General features: G+C 46.5%; 1 protein-coding gene across 2 annotated transcripts in view; it reads left to right on the forward strand.

The window, feature by feature from the left end:
• Positions 1–18,791, forward strand: part of LOC144109438 (heat shock 70 kDa protein 12A-like) — a 256,290-nt gene that overhangs the window by 173,301 nt on the left and 64,198 nt on the right. For both annotated transcript variants that reach the window (XM_077642234.1, XM_077642242.1), the window contains 2 exons: positions 3,921–4,142; positions 8,992–9,175. In XM_077642234.1, coding sequence (XP_077498360.1) covers positions 3,921–4,142; positions 8,992–9,175 — 406 coding nt within the window. The remainder of the gene's footprint in view (positions 1–3,920; positions 4,143–8,991; positions 9,176–18,791) is intronic.

Here is an 18,791-nt window from a genome sequence, read left to right on the forward strand (position 1 = left end):
TAAGTTTCCTTGGCGCTGAAAAAACCACGTCAACATCGTATCTAGCCGCCACATTCTTTAAACCATGCCCTACACGTTGTGTGTAAGGCACCACCACAAACTTCTTTTCCTGTTTTGGTTTATCCCCTCTCTTGATCCACCTTAAAAGTGTATCGCATTCCCTGGAAATCACATAAGAAGGGTAACCGCTAGATATTAATCGGCCAACTTGACGCAAAATGCTTTCGTTGTTTCTTTCAAGACATGACTTGTTCATGGCAGATTTCAGGCTGTCATTTCAGGATTTCAAGATGAATCAATAGAGAGAATAAACCAAAACAGGAAAAAAGAGGTTTGTGGTGGTGCAGCACAATGGTGGCGCGCGAATGCGCTAGTCACGTGATTTTTTTCGTATTTCGCGGGCTTTCTTTGAAGTTCGGAAAAAAGATACACGTCACACATTCTTTATCTCAAATGAATGGAATGGGTGTTTCTGAAGGTGCTCTCCAAATTTGCTCGTCACATTTGCTGCCTAAAGTCAATATTTACGCATTTAGAAAAATAACTTAATTGCTAATTACTTAATTGAAAAGCAAAAAATTGCCTATGATGCGCAAGCCAGTTGGTAGGTGTATGTAACTGGTTTCCCTTGCCCACCCCAAATATCTTAATTTTTAACCCTTGGCTAAAGTTATCCTGGACACCCTGTATATGTGCGTGTGGGCGTATCTCGCAAAAGGTGTCCGGCCTTCTTCTCATCGATTATCAAGGTGACAGCATGAACGAAGCCAGCTACTGGGACGTGCTCGACCACCATATCATCCCATATGACTTGGACGGCCCTTTTAATGATGATGTATTCTTCCAGCAGCAAGACTATAGCCGCGTCCGCATTGCGCGAGCCATGAAAGTCTTACTGGAAGAACGGGCTGTCCAGCTGTTGGAGTGGACGCCAAAGGACGCGGATATGAACATATGTGAGGTTGTTTGGTGAACGTTGGAAAGCAATCTGCCTCGCATCAGCCGCGGAACGAGTTCAGATGACCTCTGGGTGGGAAGCTGTCAAGAAGATGTGGGACAACCTCCGAAAGCGACGTCGTATCCTTGTACGAATCTCTTTTTCGGCACTTGGCCTATGTCGTCAACCTGCGTGGGGGCTTTACCGGTTATGAAACTGTTGAGTTTGCATAAAACGGCACCTTTGAAGGTTATTTTTTTAAGTGTCTCCTTCCTGCCACCCATTTCTACCTTTAACTTTTTCTTCTCCTGTGTAAGAAAGTCAAATTGCGTTGAAGAAATTGGTCTTGAATTATTAGCCCACTTGCTATGCCATTGAACACCTATTTTTATCAGACAGCACATGCCTACTATTGTTCTTTTTTTTTTCATGCATTCCCTAGAGCGAAGCAAAATGTTCACTGCATTTGCCAAAGCGTTGCACGAGCGTTTATACTCGTCAGAGCACAAACTCGCCCCTAAGTGAAGCGCAAACTTGAGCTGTCAGGCAGACAAAGACGATGCAATTCCTGACGAAGCATAAAGCGCGATGGCAAACATTTCTGCGCGGCCCGGACGAACAACAAACACTTGCATTGCAGGGATGCAGCTTCGCTCGTTGAGGCGATTATGGGTCAGCCGGATGTGCATTCGCTCTTTGCTGCTGATAGAGCACGCTGGCATGCAGTTTTCCCATTTCGGCCGCAGCTCGCGTGCTCCCTATTACTTTCGGGGCACCGGTACATCGGGCAAACTGGCCGTTGCATCTATACGCGACTCAATGAACACCCCAGAGCGATAAAAAAATGGTACAGGCACTCATCTTGCATGCCATGTGCGAAAACACCGGGAAGCATAAAACCTGTCAAGCGCACCTGGAGCGGACATCTGTAATCTTTACAATCAGAAGACTCTGAAGAGTAGTAGTAATAACTTTATTCATAGAAATATATGGCTGGGTCTTGGTGTAGAGGCACTCTTGACATCTTTTGATGTGGTCTGTGGCTCTTGTGGCAGGGTTGGAGCCCCTAGTCCAGGGCCCCACTGAGTCTTGCCGCCAGGTAGGCTTTCCGGACCAGCCCTGCCTGGACCGCCGGATCCTCGCTGGAAAGCATCCTCTCCCACTGCTCCGCACTCGGGATTCTGTTTATTGCAGCCGCATTTGTTCTCTTTTCACACCACGTTGTATGAATTAACGTGGCTTTGTCCTCGCACCACGGGCATTTGCTGCTATATAGCCCTGGGTGGATCTTGCTTAGCATGTTTAGATTCGGGAAAGTTCCCGTTTCCAGCTGTCTCCAATAGACCGCTTCCTGCTGGTGGAGATTTTTGTGAGGTGGTGGTTGCATAAGCCCACCATATTGCCATGACAAATCACTGACGGAGAAAGAGATTTCCTCTTTAGGTAGCAACAGCTAATATCTGTTTTCTGTTCCTTAGTTTATGTGTCTTGTTCTTCTTGCCCCGTATTTATCTACCGAGCCTGTGAATAAACGCCTTTGTTGCTAGTAGGCGCTTATGGTGTGTGCCTCCCTCGTGTGTCTTGCCTTACCAACATGTCCAATTTTTCGCTCTACCTTAGGAATATTTATTCATCTCCGCAAGATCTTTGATTATAATTGGCCTTGAAATGTTGCCTGTGTAAGTTGATCGCTACGGAATCCGAGGCATCACGTTTGAGCTTTTCAAAGAGTTCAGGCGTCGGTTTGTAAAAATGGATTGTACCCATTCCAAGCAACTTGGTGTTATACCAGACGTCCAATAGGGTTCGATACTAGGCCCGTTACTTTTCGTTCTGTACACGAACATTATCAACATGTAAGAACATCCTCACCGTGTTTGAAGACGACGCTAGTCTATTGTTTACAGGAAAGACATTGCACGTCACTGAACGATCAGAGAATTTTTATTTACACGAATTATCCACATGACTTCGCCAAAACAAAGAGTTGAATGCACAAAGAAACAAATTATATAGCGTTTAGGCCAGTCGATAAGGATCGAAAAAACAGTTCGCTTTCTTCAGAAAGGATAAAACGAAGAAGTGAGCGTACAAAGGCTTCTTTTGGTATGGCTTAGTGAAAACTTATCTTGGACCCCTCATGTCAGCCACCTCTTCCCCGAACTAGCGAGGTCGGTCGGGTGTCTGGGAAAAATAGCTTCCCTACTACCTGTCTGGTTGGAGTAATCACTCTATTATTCGTTTTGTAACCATAGACTATTCTATGGTATTTTAGTCTGGGGAACAACGACGAGAGGGACTATATTTACTACAAAATTGTGTCCTGCATATTTTACGGCCTTCTTGCAGACCCTTTCCTAACTTTGATACTTCACCGGCAAATAAGGTGGAGTTAGCGCAGCAAAAAGAAATCTCCACTGTGTTTACCTGGCGCATTGTCCCCACACGTGTAGAACTACAAAACTGAGGACAGTAATATAAAGGCAGTTAAATAACCTTGCTCCTATAGTTTCTATTTTGTTCTCTGCTGAAACCGTGCAGATGAATTGGTAAATGCATTTTCCTATTCACTACGCCAGTGCGAGCTTTAAGGCCGTTGGCCATCTCTTCTGAGATATATGATCAAAAAGCGTAGAAATAAAACTCAGCTCCTCTGGTCCGCAGTAGGGGAGTAAACGGAATGATAGGGTACAGAATATATGTGCGAACTGTTATTGTGCTCTTCCGTTCTTAGACGTCTGTTTATATTAATTCTGGCGTAATCCTGTAGGCTTCTCCCTTTGTTACGGGGCGAGAGACCTGGTCATGCGAACATGCTTTTTGTCTCCGCCAGTCGCAAGGAGTAATTTTTTGCAAATAAAACTGGCTGACTGACCGATGCCTGCGTTTGATATTTTCGCTTCGGCCCCGTCAGGCAGATTTATCAGCCTGTCACCCCGCGCAGCAGAGTTGTCGTTGCAAATATGCAATTCCCATTGCACAGAACCTGAGCCGCGACACGGAGATCCGGGCGGCCAACGGGCGACCCATGGCGGCGCTGGCGGTGTTCGCGCACGCGCTCCGCTACTTCCGGGACCAGGCGCTCAAGGAGCTCAGCGAGCAGTCCGCCACCGTCATCCTGGCGGACGACGTGCGCTGGGTGGTCACCGTGCCGGCCATCTGGAGGCAGCCCGCCAAACAGTTCATGCGGGCCGCTGCCTACAAGGTGATTTTGCTTCTCTCACTCTGTCGGCGACCGCTGGCGGAGCTCTGCTTCCAGCAACGGAGAGGGCACACTAAAAACATCCTTCAGTGTATACTGACATTCTGCGGGTTGTCCCTTAAAACAAACTTCTCTTGTCACACCGGTGACTCGGTTCTGGTCGTGAAACTCCTATATCAAACAGGGTCAGCGCCAGCCCAGCCACTAGAGGCGCCACTGTTTGCAAGAGCGCATGGAGCCGCCGTTATACTTCGGACAGTATTTGCATCTAAACGTCACAACTCTCCGCGATTGTCTTATTGACTTACGTTAGAATGTGCTGCAATATTCAGTTTAAAAAAAAATTGCGCCTTCCGTTAGGCAATCGCAGGAAAGACGAACACAACGCTATTGACGTACTATAGCTGACTTCTGCCCTGAAGCTAACTGCACAGCATTTTAATAACTCAAAATTGCCGTGGGTGAAAGTTCTAGCGTGTCAGGACACACCTAACACCCATTAGACGAACGGCAAGGCCGTTTGCTTGTCTCCTGTCGTCACTCCGTCTTCTCCGACCGCAAAACTTGTAAGGAAGCGAAAACTTGATCACAGTCCATAATGAACACTTGCTTTAAAAGGCAAACGGCGCATGATCGCTATGCTGAGGCGCAATCACACTTGGCCGATATCGGTCGGCATACCGTTTTCAAACGCATTTTCTGCGTTGTCTTTGCCCTTGTCAAACTACGCCGGCGCTCCGACGGTCGGCGTACTTACTGCTGTGTCGAGGGGCACGTCGCCGAGATCGTAGCAGTCAACGCGGCAGTCGGCACGGTGCATGGAGGAAGGAAAGCTAAGGACAGGCCCTCGCCCCTCGTTATCCGAGCTGCGTGACAAAACGTTTGCCGGAAGTCACGTGCTTTCACAATGACTGCTGGGAGTCTTTGGCTGATGGGGCAGCCAACAGTAAAGTAGGAGACACGGGTGCGGTCGTAGACGTCCGACAGACGTCTAGTGATACGTCTAGGAAGCCGTATACATGTCCATGTATTGGAACTTGTCTACTGCTCACGCCGCCTCGCGGCATAATAATGTAACTAAAGCTTATGAACAGTTGTACTACTATTTTTCACAAACTGAGCAATAACGATAATTAAAAACGTGTTTTCAACAGGTTCAACATTTTTTGATGCAATAATTTTGCGCGTAAATCGAACTGATAACAACGCCTATCGGTAAATCTACTTGTTGCAGACGGCGCCGCTCTCCGAAGACGACGCTAAAGAGATATGCGATTATTCTTTTATTATTGGTGCTAAACTGTGCATGGTCCTCGAGCATGCTCGCCCCGAAGGTCCTGTAAACATAAAATAGAATACGAAAGACTAAACACAAATTAATATGCGCGAAAGGTGATGCGGCTACTATACATTGCAACAGGAAAACACATGTGTTTAATTAAACCTAATGTCTGTCGTGCACTGTACTCGGCGACGGCGAGAAAACTAGAGACAGTAGCGAGCCTTAATCATGCGCAGAATAAAATGAATTCGCAACATGCCGACACGTTTGTTCTGAGACTGTAGCGATAAAAATAATGTGCGCGAAAAATTGATGGAGCTAATAAAGCAACAGAAAAACACATTTGTAAGCCGTTACGTCAGCCGTCCTAACACCGGCGAGGAACCCAAAGATGGCGCCGAGTTTTAATTCATAAAGTCAAGGCGCTAAGAGGCGGCATTGTCAGATTATAAACAGACCATGTAAACAACCTACAGTGTCCGCTGCTGTAGCAAATCTCTCAACCGCACGATTCTTTCCTGCGTGATTCACTGCTAAGAATCGCACGTCCATGAAGAAAATTAGCAACTAGTTTGCGTACCAATTAACTTAATGGAATTACACATTTTCTCTTTCCTATACTCCGGCTGCAGTCCGATGCCCGCGAAGAGCACACTCCCTCATCCGCGTTCATCAGCTCCGCCATCTTTACACGGGAAGTTCGCCTGCATCGATGTAGACTTCGGCGAAGCAGTAACCTTAGACGGCTTCGTGAGAAATGGAACGTGTCCCAAAATGGTGGCTGTCCGGCTAGACGTCTAAGTAGCCGTCTACTCTGGGGTATCGGAACTCACCCACATAAGCAAAAAAAAATGGCTCTGGCTTATATGTGGCTAAGCCTGGGTATACAAGCGAAAGTTTCGCGCACTGGGCATTCCTGACCCTCGCCAGTGAAGCAGCTCGCCGGGCGATACCCGCGGGGTGGTCAGACGCCGCTTTCCGACGACGGCTCAAAGCCTCCCGCTCTCGCACAACACTTAGAGAAGACGGCCCGGCCTCGCTCTCATGCGTGGCCAAGCTCGCACATACTAGGCCAGCGCGGCGCTCCTCTTAAAGCTGGGCGCGCGGCGGGTCACGTAGTCCGGCGCCGACCCAGCTGCGAACACCTCATGCGCCAAGCCGGCGGCGGCGGCGCAGCTTCGGTCAAATGATGGTCACACTGCAGCCCACGGCGAGATCGCCGCCGCTAGGACAGTAAAGCTTTCACTTTAAATATTGTATGACGCTTAAGCCTCGCCTTTAAGGGTGGAACGCGACAGCGTGTTGCAGCGCTGCCAGGGAGTCCACGGAACGCCATCGCCTTGCCTGTTGGACAAATCGCTTGTAGTCTCAAGAGCTCCGTTTACATGAACACGACAGCGGCGGTTCGAGTCAGGGGATCGAGATGAGGAAGGTCACCCCACCTCGAAGACTGCGCGTTTACATGAACTAGATTTTAGCGAGTCGAGCCGAGAGGCAGTTGCAGCCCCCAAAATTGCGAGCAGGCACCGCTATCTCGGAGGCGTGACGGCGCAAGCGAAGAACAGGTTCGCATTCATCAGCTCTCCTCCCACTAACCCGACTCAGACTGGACCCGGTTTACATGGTTTCTGCCATTGGGGTCGAGCGAGTCAACCCACCCCCAGCGGGGGAATTGACTGGGCTCACTCGCTCCCTCGACTCCTGGACCCCACTCCGCGGTTTTACATGAACCCAGTAACCAGTTTTACATGAACCCAGTAACCCAGTAACTGGTCTTGTTGTCTAGCGCTGTTTGAAATTGTATTGTTACCATGGAACACCAACTCGCCCAGTCTGCTACGCTTCTACAGTAACCAGTTTTCAACTCGACTCCTCAAACCAATCTCATCATGTAAACGCTGCTAAGGAGGCATCTAAAAACAACACAGACGATGCTCCACACTAGCACTCGTAGACGACTGCGGTTCCATTACGCCTGTTCAGAAACAAACGACACTGCTCCGACGCAGAACGGTCGCCGAGGCGTTAGACATCTGCCAGGCCAGCGCCGTGCATGGCGAAGGGGGGGGGGGGGGGGGGGGGGTCAGTAAGGTGTCAGTGGGTGCCACACGAGGGCGCTACGACTGCACGCCCACCAAGGAGGAAATTTACCGGAAACGCATGGTACTCGCTTAATTCCGACATCTGTAATTTGCACGCTCATAATTACTCGTGTAAGCTCCAGTACAGACCTCGAAGATACGATGCTAAGAAACACGTGCATTCACACGACGCGCCTTTATCCATGTTAAAACGTCGAGTCGTCGAGTAGAAGCGTCCCCGTCTTTAACACCGAGGGCTCTGGTTCGATTACTGCGGTTTTTTTATTCATTGAGTGTGCATGCCCTCGGGCCTCTGATTTTTACGCAGCCGCCGAATATTTCCGACCAGCTTTGCCGACAACTACTACTACTGCGTGCTGACGGCTTCAATTCCGACCGAAAGAATTGCATACGCTGCAGCGTAAAACATCACCGGCCGCCACTTGCGAACTGCCGCCTCAATGTAAGCAGGAACACATGGAGCGCAAGCGCCGGTGCACCGCTTATCTCAAGCCGCTTATCACCTCGCCGCTCATAAACTTGCCAGTGTCCGAGCAGTGCTTCGCCCTGTGTACTTCGCGTTAGGGTAAGCAAATACAAAACACCGATGTTATCTCGAAGGCTCGTGTAACAGGCAAAGGCGGGCTAGTTGGTGGTTAACACGAGAGTGCAAAACACACCCGCGTTTTTTCCTGTGCTTGGTTCTCTTCCTCCCTCGTCGTTTTGAGCGGTTGCAATATGCACTCCACAATCCCGAAGGCTGCCAGCTGTATTCTAGCAGCGACAGCATGCCCGCGCAAGTGCCGAGCATTCAGCAACGCCGCCGCCCGCGGACGCGCCGGGGGACGTACTGCGCTGCTGCGTGGCTGCCCTGGTCGTCGCTAGGCCTGTAGCTTGTTTCGCATAGAAGCCGCAGCGGACGGCCCTTCGAGAGAATACTGCCCTATAATAATGCCCACACTTGACATTGCTTTCCTGTCAACAGCATCATCTAACTTTAAACAAAAAAATAATCAATTTCTGCGACGCCTTCGGCAGCGGAGCTAGCGGATGTAAGGCGAGGCGGACCGCAACGGCGGGCCAGCGGCAGCAGAGATCCGGTTATGGAGAGAAACTTGTTCGCGTCACATTTGTTACTTCTACTACACACTCGCTATTGGTCAAAAATCCTGAAAAATGATACATTTTTAACGTTTCTCAATCCCCGATTTTATTATTTACATCACGAGCAACTGTAGGTCATTAATTTTCTGACGCCGGCAGACGGGGTAGAGACTGGCCGCCGGCCGTTCAGCCGGCAGGCACGCACGGTGCGCACCAGAAAAGACAGAAGAGCAAGGCTGTCAGAAAGGCTGCCCGATATACTCGACGAACACCAGCGTGCCTGCGCAGAGCATTAGCTTTGTAGAGTGAATGCTAGTAGCCCCAGGATCCATTTTTCTAAAACTTCTGGGGTCAATCTCGGCAATCCCCACCAATGAATGCCCAGGCAGGAATCGGGTCGCCCGACTTCCCGGAGCAGCTCATCATTGCGCTGGAGCCCGAGGCGGCATCCGTGTACTGCCGCAAGCTACGTATGCATCAGCTAGTGCCAGAAGCCCCCGCCAGGGTGCACCTGTTCCGGGAGGCTGCGCCCGAGCTGAACACGGAGCCCGCCGTCGAGCAGAGGACAGGTAGGTCTGCCAGCTGTTGCCTGGCAGTTTATTTCTGCTTTAGATATTTTTTACAGAGATACGTACAAGCCACTGACCTATAGGCATTCAGACAACAGTTGGAATATGCGCCTACCATAGGTGGCTCGCAGAGCATGGATTGAGGGATAATGCTGAGACGTGGTTGTGAAGGACGCTATTATGCTTACTGCGATGCATTGTAACACGAGGGCCGCCTTGTTGTGATCTCTGTAGTATATATAAATATTCTGGCAGTTTCTTTAGTTCTGCTTTAGTTTTTCACCACGGCACTGCACAAGTATCTGACCTAAGGCTTCGAGAGACAACTATTGCAATATGTGTCAAAGATAGAAGGTTCCCAGAGCATGATTTAGATGATAATGCTGAGAATTGGTTGTGAGAGACGCTGTTATGCTCACTGAGATCCATTGTTACACGAGGGCGGCCTTGTGGTCTCTGCAGTCTTATGAAGTATTCTGGCAGTTTCTATAATTCTGGTTTAGCTTTCAATGGCACTGCACAAGCCTCTGACCTAACGCTTGGAGAAAAAAAAACGTTGGAATATGTGCCAACGAGAGGTGGTTCGCAGAGCATGGTTTTGAGGATAATGCTTAGAATTGCTTGTGAGGGACGCTTTGATGCTTACTGAGATGCATTGTTACACGAGGGCGGCCCTGTGATGTCTATGGTATTCTGAAGTATTATGGCAGTTTCATTAATTATAATTAAGTATTATTTCTACGGCGCTACGCACAAGCCATTTACCTAAGGCTTGGAGACGAGACAACTGTTGGAATAAATGTGCCAATGAGACGTGGCTAGCAGAGCATGGTTTTGAGGATAATGCTTACAATTGCTTGTGAGGGATGCTTTTATGCTTACCTAGATGCATTGTTACACGAGAGCGGACTTGTAATCTCTGTAGTATTCTGAAGTATTCTGGCAGTTTCGTTAATTGTGCTTAAGTATTTTTCTACGGCGCTACGCACAAGCCTCTGACCTAAGGCTTGGAGAGACAACTGTTGGAATATATGTATGAATGAGGCGTGGTTAGCAGAGCATGGTTTTGAGGATAATGTTTAAATTGCTTGTGAGGGATGCTTTTATGCTTATTGCGATGCACTGTTGCGCGCGGACGGCCTTGTGATCTGTGTAGTACTCCGAACTACGTATTCTGGCAGTTTCTTTAAATCTGCTTCAGTTTTTTCTACTGTGGTACGCATAAGCTTCTGTCCTAAGGCTTGCAGAGAATATGTGCTAATGGGATGTGGTTCGCACAGCATGGTTTGGACAATAATTGTGAGAATTGGTTGTGAGGGACACTTTTATGCTTACTGATTTTATGCTTACTGAGATGACATTTTGGCAATGAATTTATAGTGTAATATCGTAAATAGGAAACTAATTCGTGCAAAGCATACTTCAATTCTAACAAATGGGTAGTCCGCATCAGCATATTTGCAGCACACTTCAAGCTGCCGTGGAACAACCCAGGGCTCGAAATGACGTTTCCGGAAACAGTGAAAACTCTCCGTTTTCTGTCGTCCATTCGTTTATGGTAACTTTTAGCAGGAAGGCAATCAGCGCTTATTTAAATTACGTGTGGACTCCGTGACAGCATTATACCGGCAACGGCGCCATGCGCACCACCGGGCCCGAACATGCCAGCGAAGAGGGCCCCGACTGGCAAGGCCTACCGGCTCCCACACACGCCCTTGTATGTGTTGTATTAGGAAAGGAAAGCCGACCAAAGATTATTGTTAATACTATGACGTTTCGGCTTCCATACGGATGCCTTGATCACTGGGCGGAAAGCCCAAAGCACAAAGCTGAAGTGCGTCGCAGTAATCGCCCCAAGCATCTTGCATACGTAGGCGGGAGATTGCCTGCGTTGTGGTTAAGGGCTCTTTCTGTTGTTTGGATTATCAGGAACACCAAATATCGACGTGACAAGAAATTATTTCCTCTTGCGATGGCTGATGATTCTTCCCAAGCTATTTTGTGCGTCGCGCCTTCCACGTGTTCCTCAAGTGCATTAGATGCAATCTTCTTGTTCCTGACATCGTTCTTGTGGTCCCCCTAATCATGTTTCGAAATTCCCGCTATCGCCGATATAGCAGTAGTCGCAGTCTGCGCAGACAATCTCATAGAAGACGCCAGGAAACTTGTCTTTCTTTATCTTGTCTTTAACGGCCACCAGCTCGTGCCTCAGCTTGCACGCAGGAACTTGAGTGACGTGCACACTGTAAGGGCGCAGAACGCGAGCCAAGGACTCGCTTATGCCCGGCACATATGGGATAGCGGCTCGGCCTCGGCAAGGGGGACCAACTGGTTCTGATGGGCGTGACGACCGTTGAAGAACGGAATGCATGAAGTGCTTGGGGTAGCCGCATTCACTTAGTTCTCGGCGCTCATGGCATAGGTCAGCAGCCCGATCTTCTGGCCTTGGGCAAATGTTTTTGGCACGCCGGATGAGGGAAGGCACAACGGAGCGTTTGTGGCAGACCGGGTGCACAGAATTAAAATAAAGATACCGGCCTGTGTGGGTTTCGTTTCTATAAACTTTGAAAGAAAGGCGGTTGCCACGGCGTTCAAACACAACGTCCAGAAAAGAAAGACGGCGAACAGCCTCCTCCCCTACAGTGAATTGAACCTTCCATGCTATTGATGTGATCTGTGAAAGCACCTAACGCCTCCTTTTTGATAATTCCGAAACAGTCATCGATGCAACGTACAAAAACCATTGGGTGCGGTTCGAAGGTAGCCAGTGCGCGAGCGTCTATTGCTTCCATTGTAAGGTTTGCGGTTGTCACCGATATAGATATGCCCATAGCGGTGCAATGAACTTGTCTATAGACTGCTGCCCGGAATACAAAAATAAGTGTTCTCAAGACAGAACTGTAACAGCTCCAGAAGATCCGATGCTTCGATAGGGGTTCTTTCACACAATCCATCGTCATTCTGCAGCGCTCAACGGCACACCTCCACAGTAAGATCCACAGGTACGCTGGTGAACAGTGACCTTTCTTGTCGCTTTCTTGTCTTTTGTGCTCGTCTTTGTTCGCGCTGTTTGTTCAAGTGACCCTACATCAAAGGACACCATGATCTCGTCGTCCTCGTCGTATTTTTTCAATAAAATCGAAAGAGTCACGTATGAAAGTCGAGCCCTTTCCAACGAGCGGCGCAAAAACCTTGTGCAAGTAGCCCGGCAAACGGTATAAGGGCGACCGTGTAAAGTCAACTATTGGTCGCATCAGAACGTTTGGCTTGTGGATCTCTCGGAGACCATACAAAGTGGGAGCTGATCCATCGTGGCAGAGGAGCTTTAAATAAAGTGACTTGTGGTCAGGTGGAACAAATTGGAAGACGTCAGTCAAAAGAATCTGCAAGTTTCCTTCTAGCTTGAGCGCAGGGTCCCGCTTCAGCGGCAAGTATGTACGTACTGTCGTCCTGTAGAAGGTCAGTTATTCTGATGTTGAAAACATTACTCAGTATTATCCGGTGAATCCGACTGGTACACCGTTTTTAAGCCGAGCCGGAGTTCATATATTATTAATATATTAATTGTATCTTTTAGTGTTTCTTCAATGTAATGTATTTAATGTATACTTTAGTACATTTTAATGTATTTAAAGTATATGTTTAGTGCATTTTAATCTATTTAATGTATATTTAGCATATTTTAATTTATTTAATAAATATTTTTTTATATTTTCAATGTACTAATAACATATTGTTTTAGTATATTTTAATGTATTTAATATAAATTTTTAGTATGTTTTAATGTATAATAAATATACTAAGCGGACAACAATGTATTTTTGGCGCAATTCTAAGAATGTTCAAAATATTCCTTCTAGCATACTTAGAAAGCATTCGTATTGCAATTTAAGCACCGGGACAAAAAATGCAAAATTAATACGGAATTTCAAAATGTGTTCGAAATGCATTTTTAGCACAGCCCTTTTCACTAAGGGTACTGATAAAAGATAATTATGTAACAGCAATGCATCAGAATCGGTGTCAAAAGTGTTCTGCATATCCAAAAATATGCAGTCTACCTGAATCCAAGGTCAAAAGAGTAAAAGAGATCGCGGGAAAACTCTACCACTTGAGTCATAAATGGCAAGCCAGGTCAGAATCCATGTTCAGCATTCGAAAAGAAATTATTGCTTTGAAGGTGTCTCATCACAGCGCTGTATGTAATGTGTTCGATTGTTTTGCAACACACGCATGTTAGAGAAATGAGGCGTGTAGTTTTCTAGTACGCTTTTGCGACCGTTTTTATGAATAGGAACAACGTGGGCTACCTTAATTCCACTCTGCAGGTAATGAAATTGTATTTAATGGTTTATTAAACAGAGATACTAAAGATGCGCAATTTCTTGTGAGCAGGATTTTAATACCTGCAACGGAATGTCATAGGGACCGCCTGCCGAATTGTTGTTCAGATTGGAAATAAGCTTGACAACACCGTTAAATGTGACAGTAACCATAGGCATACTGTCGCAGACTATTTCTTGTATTTCAGGCACTTCACCACTATATGTCTCAGAAAAGCTCTTTTAAAATAGGAATTCAGACAGCGAGCCTTCTTATAATCATCAAGCCCTATTTTCTCGAAACACTGATAAACTAAGGACAGTAGTTTCTTCGGCGCTACGCACAAGACTCTCACCTAATGCTTCGAGAGGCAAATGTCGCAATATATGGTGCAATGAGACGTGGTTGGCAAGCATCGTTTAGAGGATAATACTTAGAATTGCTTGTGAGGAATGCTTTTATGTTTCCTGAGATGTATTGTTATACGAGGATGGTCCTCTGATCTGTGTAATCTTCCGAAGTATTCTGGCAGTTTCTTTAAATCTGCTTTAGTTTTTTTTCCACGGCACTGCACAATCCTCTGACCTAAGGCTTCAGGAGACAACTGTTGGAATATGTGCCAATGAAAGGTGGTTCGCAGAGCACAATTTTGAGGACAATGCTGAGAATAGGTTGTGAGGGATACTGTTATGATTACTGAGATATATTTAACGAGGGCGGCCTTGTGACCTTTGCAGTCTTCCGAAGTATTATGGCCGTTTCTTTAATTCTGCTTTAGTTGTTTTTTTTTCTACGGCACTGCACAAGCCACTGAGCTAAGGCTTGGAAAGACATCGGTCAGATTATGTGCCAATGAGGCATAGTTTGCAGAGCATGCTTTGAACGATAGTGCTGAGAATTGGTTGTGAGGTACACTTTTTTGCTTACTGAGATGCATATTTACACGACGGCGGCCTTCTGATTTTTATTTATTCATTTATTGGAAATACCTGCAGCGCCCGAAGGCATTATTGCAGGGGGGATGAGGATACATAACAGAAGAATAGGCCAGAAAAAAAGAGGAAGAAAAAAAAGCAATACAACAAGGCATGACACAGCAAGTACAAAATGAATGAAATATGAAACAACAAAAAAAACATGACGAAAAAAAGCCAACTGACCAAATGATGCTGGACCAACAAGAACGAAGACCGCGTGATTAAAAAAGCCAAAAGAAAGCCAACTGCGCACTCATACATTTTTGTATTATTTTGAAGTATTCTGGCAATTTCTGTAATTCTGCTTTATTTTTTCTACATTGCAACGCACAAGCGTCTGACCTAAGACTTGGATAGACAACTGTCAGAATATGTGCCAATGAGAGGTGGTTTGCAGAGCATGGTTTGGAGGATAGTGCTGAGAACTGATTGTGAGGGACACTTTTATGCTTACTGATATGCACTGTTACACGAGGGCGGCCTTGTGATCAATTTATTATTCCGAAGTATTCTGACAGTTTCATTAATTCTGCTTTAGTATTTTTTCTACGGCAACCCGCACAAGCCTCTGACCTAAGGCTTGGAGGGACAACTGTCAGAATATGATGTGGTTCGCAGAGCATGGCTTGGACGATAGTGCTGAGAACTGGTTGTGAGGGTCACATTTGTGCTTACTGAGATGCAGTGTTGCACAAGGGCAGCCTTGTGGTCTCTGTGTTTTTCCGATGCATTCTGGCAGTTTCTTTAGTTCTCTTTTTTTTATATAAGGCGTTACGCATAAGCCTCTGGCCTAATGCTTCCAGAGGCAACTGTGAAAATATGTGCAATGAGAGGTGGTTCGCAGAGCATGTTTTGGAGGATTAGGCTGAGAACTGGTTGAGACTCGTCCGAGACACTTTTATGCTTACTGAGATGCACTGTTACACGACAGTCCTTAGGATCTCCTATTATTCCGATGCATTCTATAAGTTTCTATCAGTCTGATTTAGTTTTTTTCTGCGGCACTGCACAAGCCTTTGACCTAAGGCTTGGAGAGACATCTGTCAGAATATGTGCAAATGGGAGGCGGTTCGCAGAGCATGGTTTCGAGGATAATGCTGAGAATTGTTTTTGACGGACGCTGTTATGCTTCCTGAGATGCATTATTACAAGATGACTGTCTTGCGATCTGTGCAGACTTCCGAAGTTTTCTGGCCGTTTCTTTAATTCAGCTTTAGTTTTTTTCTACGGCACTACAGAAGCCACGTACCTAAGGCTTGGAGAGAACTGTTAGAATATGTGCCAATGAGCGGTGGTCCGCCGAGCACGGTTTCGAGGGCAATGCTGAGATTGGTTGTGAGGAACAATGTTATGCTTACTGAGATACATTTTTAACGAGGGCGGCCTTGTGAGCTCTGCAGTCTTCCGAAGTATTCTGGCCGTTTCTTTAATTTTGCTTTAGTTTTTTTCGACGGCACTGCACAAGCCACTGGCCTAAGGCTTGGAAAGACATCTGTCAGAACATGTGCCAATGGGAGACGGTTCGCAGAGCATGAATTGGTTTGGTTTGGTTTAGTTTATGGAGGTTTAACGTCCCAAAGCGACTCAGGCTATGAGAGAGACAGAGCATGCTTTGGAGGATAATGCGGAGAATTGGTTGTGGGGGATGCTGTTATGCTTACTGAGATGCAATGCTGCGCTAGGGAATGCTCTGTATTATTCCGAAGTATTCTGGCAGTTTCGTTAATCCTGCTTTAGTATTTTTTCTACGGAAACCCGCGCAAGCCCCTGACCTAAGGCTTGGAGGGACAACTGTCAGAATATGAGGTGGTTCGCAGAGCATGGCTTGGACGATAGTGCTGAGAATTGGCTGTGAGGGCCACATTTGTCCTTACTGAGATGCAGTGTTGCACAAGGGCAGCCTTGTGGTCTCTGTATTATTCCGATGCATTCTCAGAGCTTCTTGAATTCTCTATTTCTTTATACGGAGTTACGCATAAGCCTCTGACCTAAGGCTTCCAGAGACAGCTGCTGGAATATGTGCCAATGACAAGTGCTTCGCAGAGCATGGCTTGGACGATAATGCTGAGAATTGGTTGTGAGGGCCACATTTGTACTTACTGAGATGCAGTGTTGCACGAGGGGGGCCTTGTGATCTGTGTAGTATTCCGAGGTATTCTGGCAGTTTCGTTAATTCTGTTTTCGTATTTTTTCTATGGCAGCCCGCACAAGCCCCTGACCTAAGGCTTGGAGACACAACTGTCAGAATATGAGGTGGTTCTCAGAGCATGGCTTGGTCGATAATGCTGAGAATAGGTTGCGGAAGCCCCATTTGTACTTACTGAGATGCATTGTTACACTATGGCTGCCTTGCGATCTGTGCAGTCTTCCAAAGTATTCCGGCCGTTTCTTTATTTCTGCTTTAGTTTTTTTACGGCATTGCGCAAGCATCTGACCTAAGGCTTGGAGAGACATCTGTCAGAATGTGTGCCAATGGGAGGTGGTCTGCAGAGCTTGGTTTGGAGGATAATGCTGAGAATTGGTTGTGAGGGATGCTGTTATGCTTACTGAGGTGCATTGTTGCAATGGGGCAGCATTTTCATCTCTGTATTATTCCGATGCATTCTGGCAGTTTGTTTAATTCTGCTTTATTTTTTTTATACGGTGGTACAAATAAGTGTATGGCTTGCAGAGACAACTGTTGGAATATGTACCAATGACAAGTGGTTCGCAGAGTATGGTTTGGACGATATTGCTGAGAATTGGTTTTGAGGGCCACATTTGTGCTTACTGTGATACAGTGTTGCACGAGGGGGCCTTGTGATCCCTGTATTATTCCGAAGTATTCTGGCAGTTTCGTAAATTCTGCTTTATTATTTTTTCAACAACACAACGCACAAGCCTCTGACCTAGGGGTTGGAGGGACAACTGTCAGAATATGAGGTGATTCGCAGAGCATTGTTTCGACGGTAATGCTGAGAATTGGTTGTGAGGGCTACATTTGTGCTGACTGAGATGCAGTGTTGCACGAGGGAGGCCTTGTGATCTGTGTAGTATTCCTAAGTATTCTGGCAGTTTCGTTAATTCTGTTTTAGTATATTTTCTTTGGCAACCCGCGCAAGCCCCTGACCTAAGGCTTGGAAACACAACTGTTGGGACATGTGCCAATGTGGCGTGGTTAGCAGAGCAAGGTTTGGAGGATAATACTTAGATTTGGTAGTGAGGGACGCTTTTATGCTTACTGAGATGCATTGTTACATGAGAGTGGACTTGTGATCTTTGTAGTATAACGAAGCGTTCTAACTGTTTTGTTAATTCTGCCTAAGTATTTTTTCTACGGCGCTAAGCACAAGCCTCTCACGTAAGACTTGAAGAGACAACTGTTTGAATATATGTGCCAATGAGAAGTGGCTCGCAGAGCATGGTTTGCAGGATAATGCTGACAATTGGTTGTGAGGGACGCTGTTATGCTTACTGAGATTCATTGTTACACGAGGGCGGCCTTGTCATCTCTGCAGTGTTTGGAAGTATTCAGGCAGGTTTTTGAAATCTACTTTAGTTATCTTCTACGGCACTGCACAAGCGTCTTACCTAAAGCAAGGAGAGACAACTGTTGGGATATGTGCCAACGAGACGTGGTAGGCAGTGCATGCCTTGGAGGATAATATTCCGAATTGCTTGTGACGGACGCTTTTATGCTTAATGAGATGCATTGTTACACGAGGACGGCCTTGTGATCTCTGTAGTATTCCGAAGTATTCTGGCAGTTTTGTTAATTCTGCTATAGTATTTTTCAACGGCGCTACGCAGAAGACTCTGGCCTAAGGTTTGGAGAGACAACTGCCAGAATATCTGCCAATGAGAGCTGGTCGCAGAGCGTGGTTTGGAATAAAATGCAAATACTTCGTTGTGAGGTACACTTTAATGCTTATTAAGATGCACTGTTACACGACGGCGGCCTTCTGATCTCCTTATTATTCCGAAGTATTCTGGCAGTTTCTTTAATTGTGCTGTAATTTTTTTCTACAGTGCTACGCACGAGCCTATGACCTAAGGCTTGGAGAGAAAACTGTTGCAATATGTGCCAATGAGACGTGGTTCACAGAGCATGGTTTGGAGGATAATATTTAGAATTGCTTGTGAGGGACGCTTTTATGCTTACTGAGAAGCATTGTTAGACGAGGGCGGACTTGATCTTTGTAGTGTAACGAAGTATTCTGTCAGTTTCGTTAATTGTGCTTAAGTATTTTTTCTACGGCACTACGCACAAGCATCTGATCTAAGGCTTGCAGAGACAACTGTTACAATATCTGCCAATGGGACGTGTTTGGCAGAGC

This window comes from Amblyomma americanum, chromosome 1, assembly GCF_052857255.1.
Source record: "Amblyomma americanum isolate KBUSLIRL-KWMA chromosome 1, ASM5285725v1, whole genome shotgun sequence".
NCBI classification, from domain to species: domain Eukaryota; kingdom Metazoa; phylum Arthropoda; class Arachnida; order Ixodida; family Ixodidae; genus Amblyomma; species Amblyomma americanum.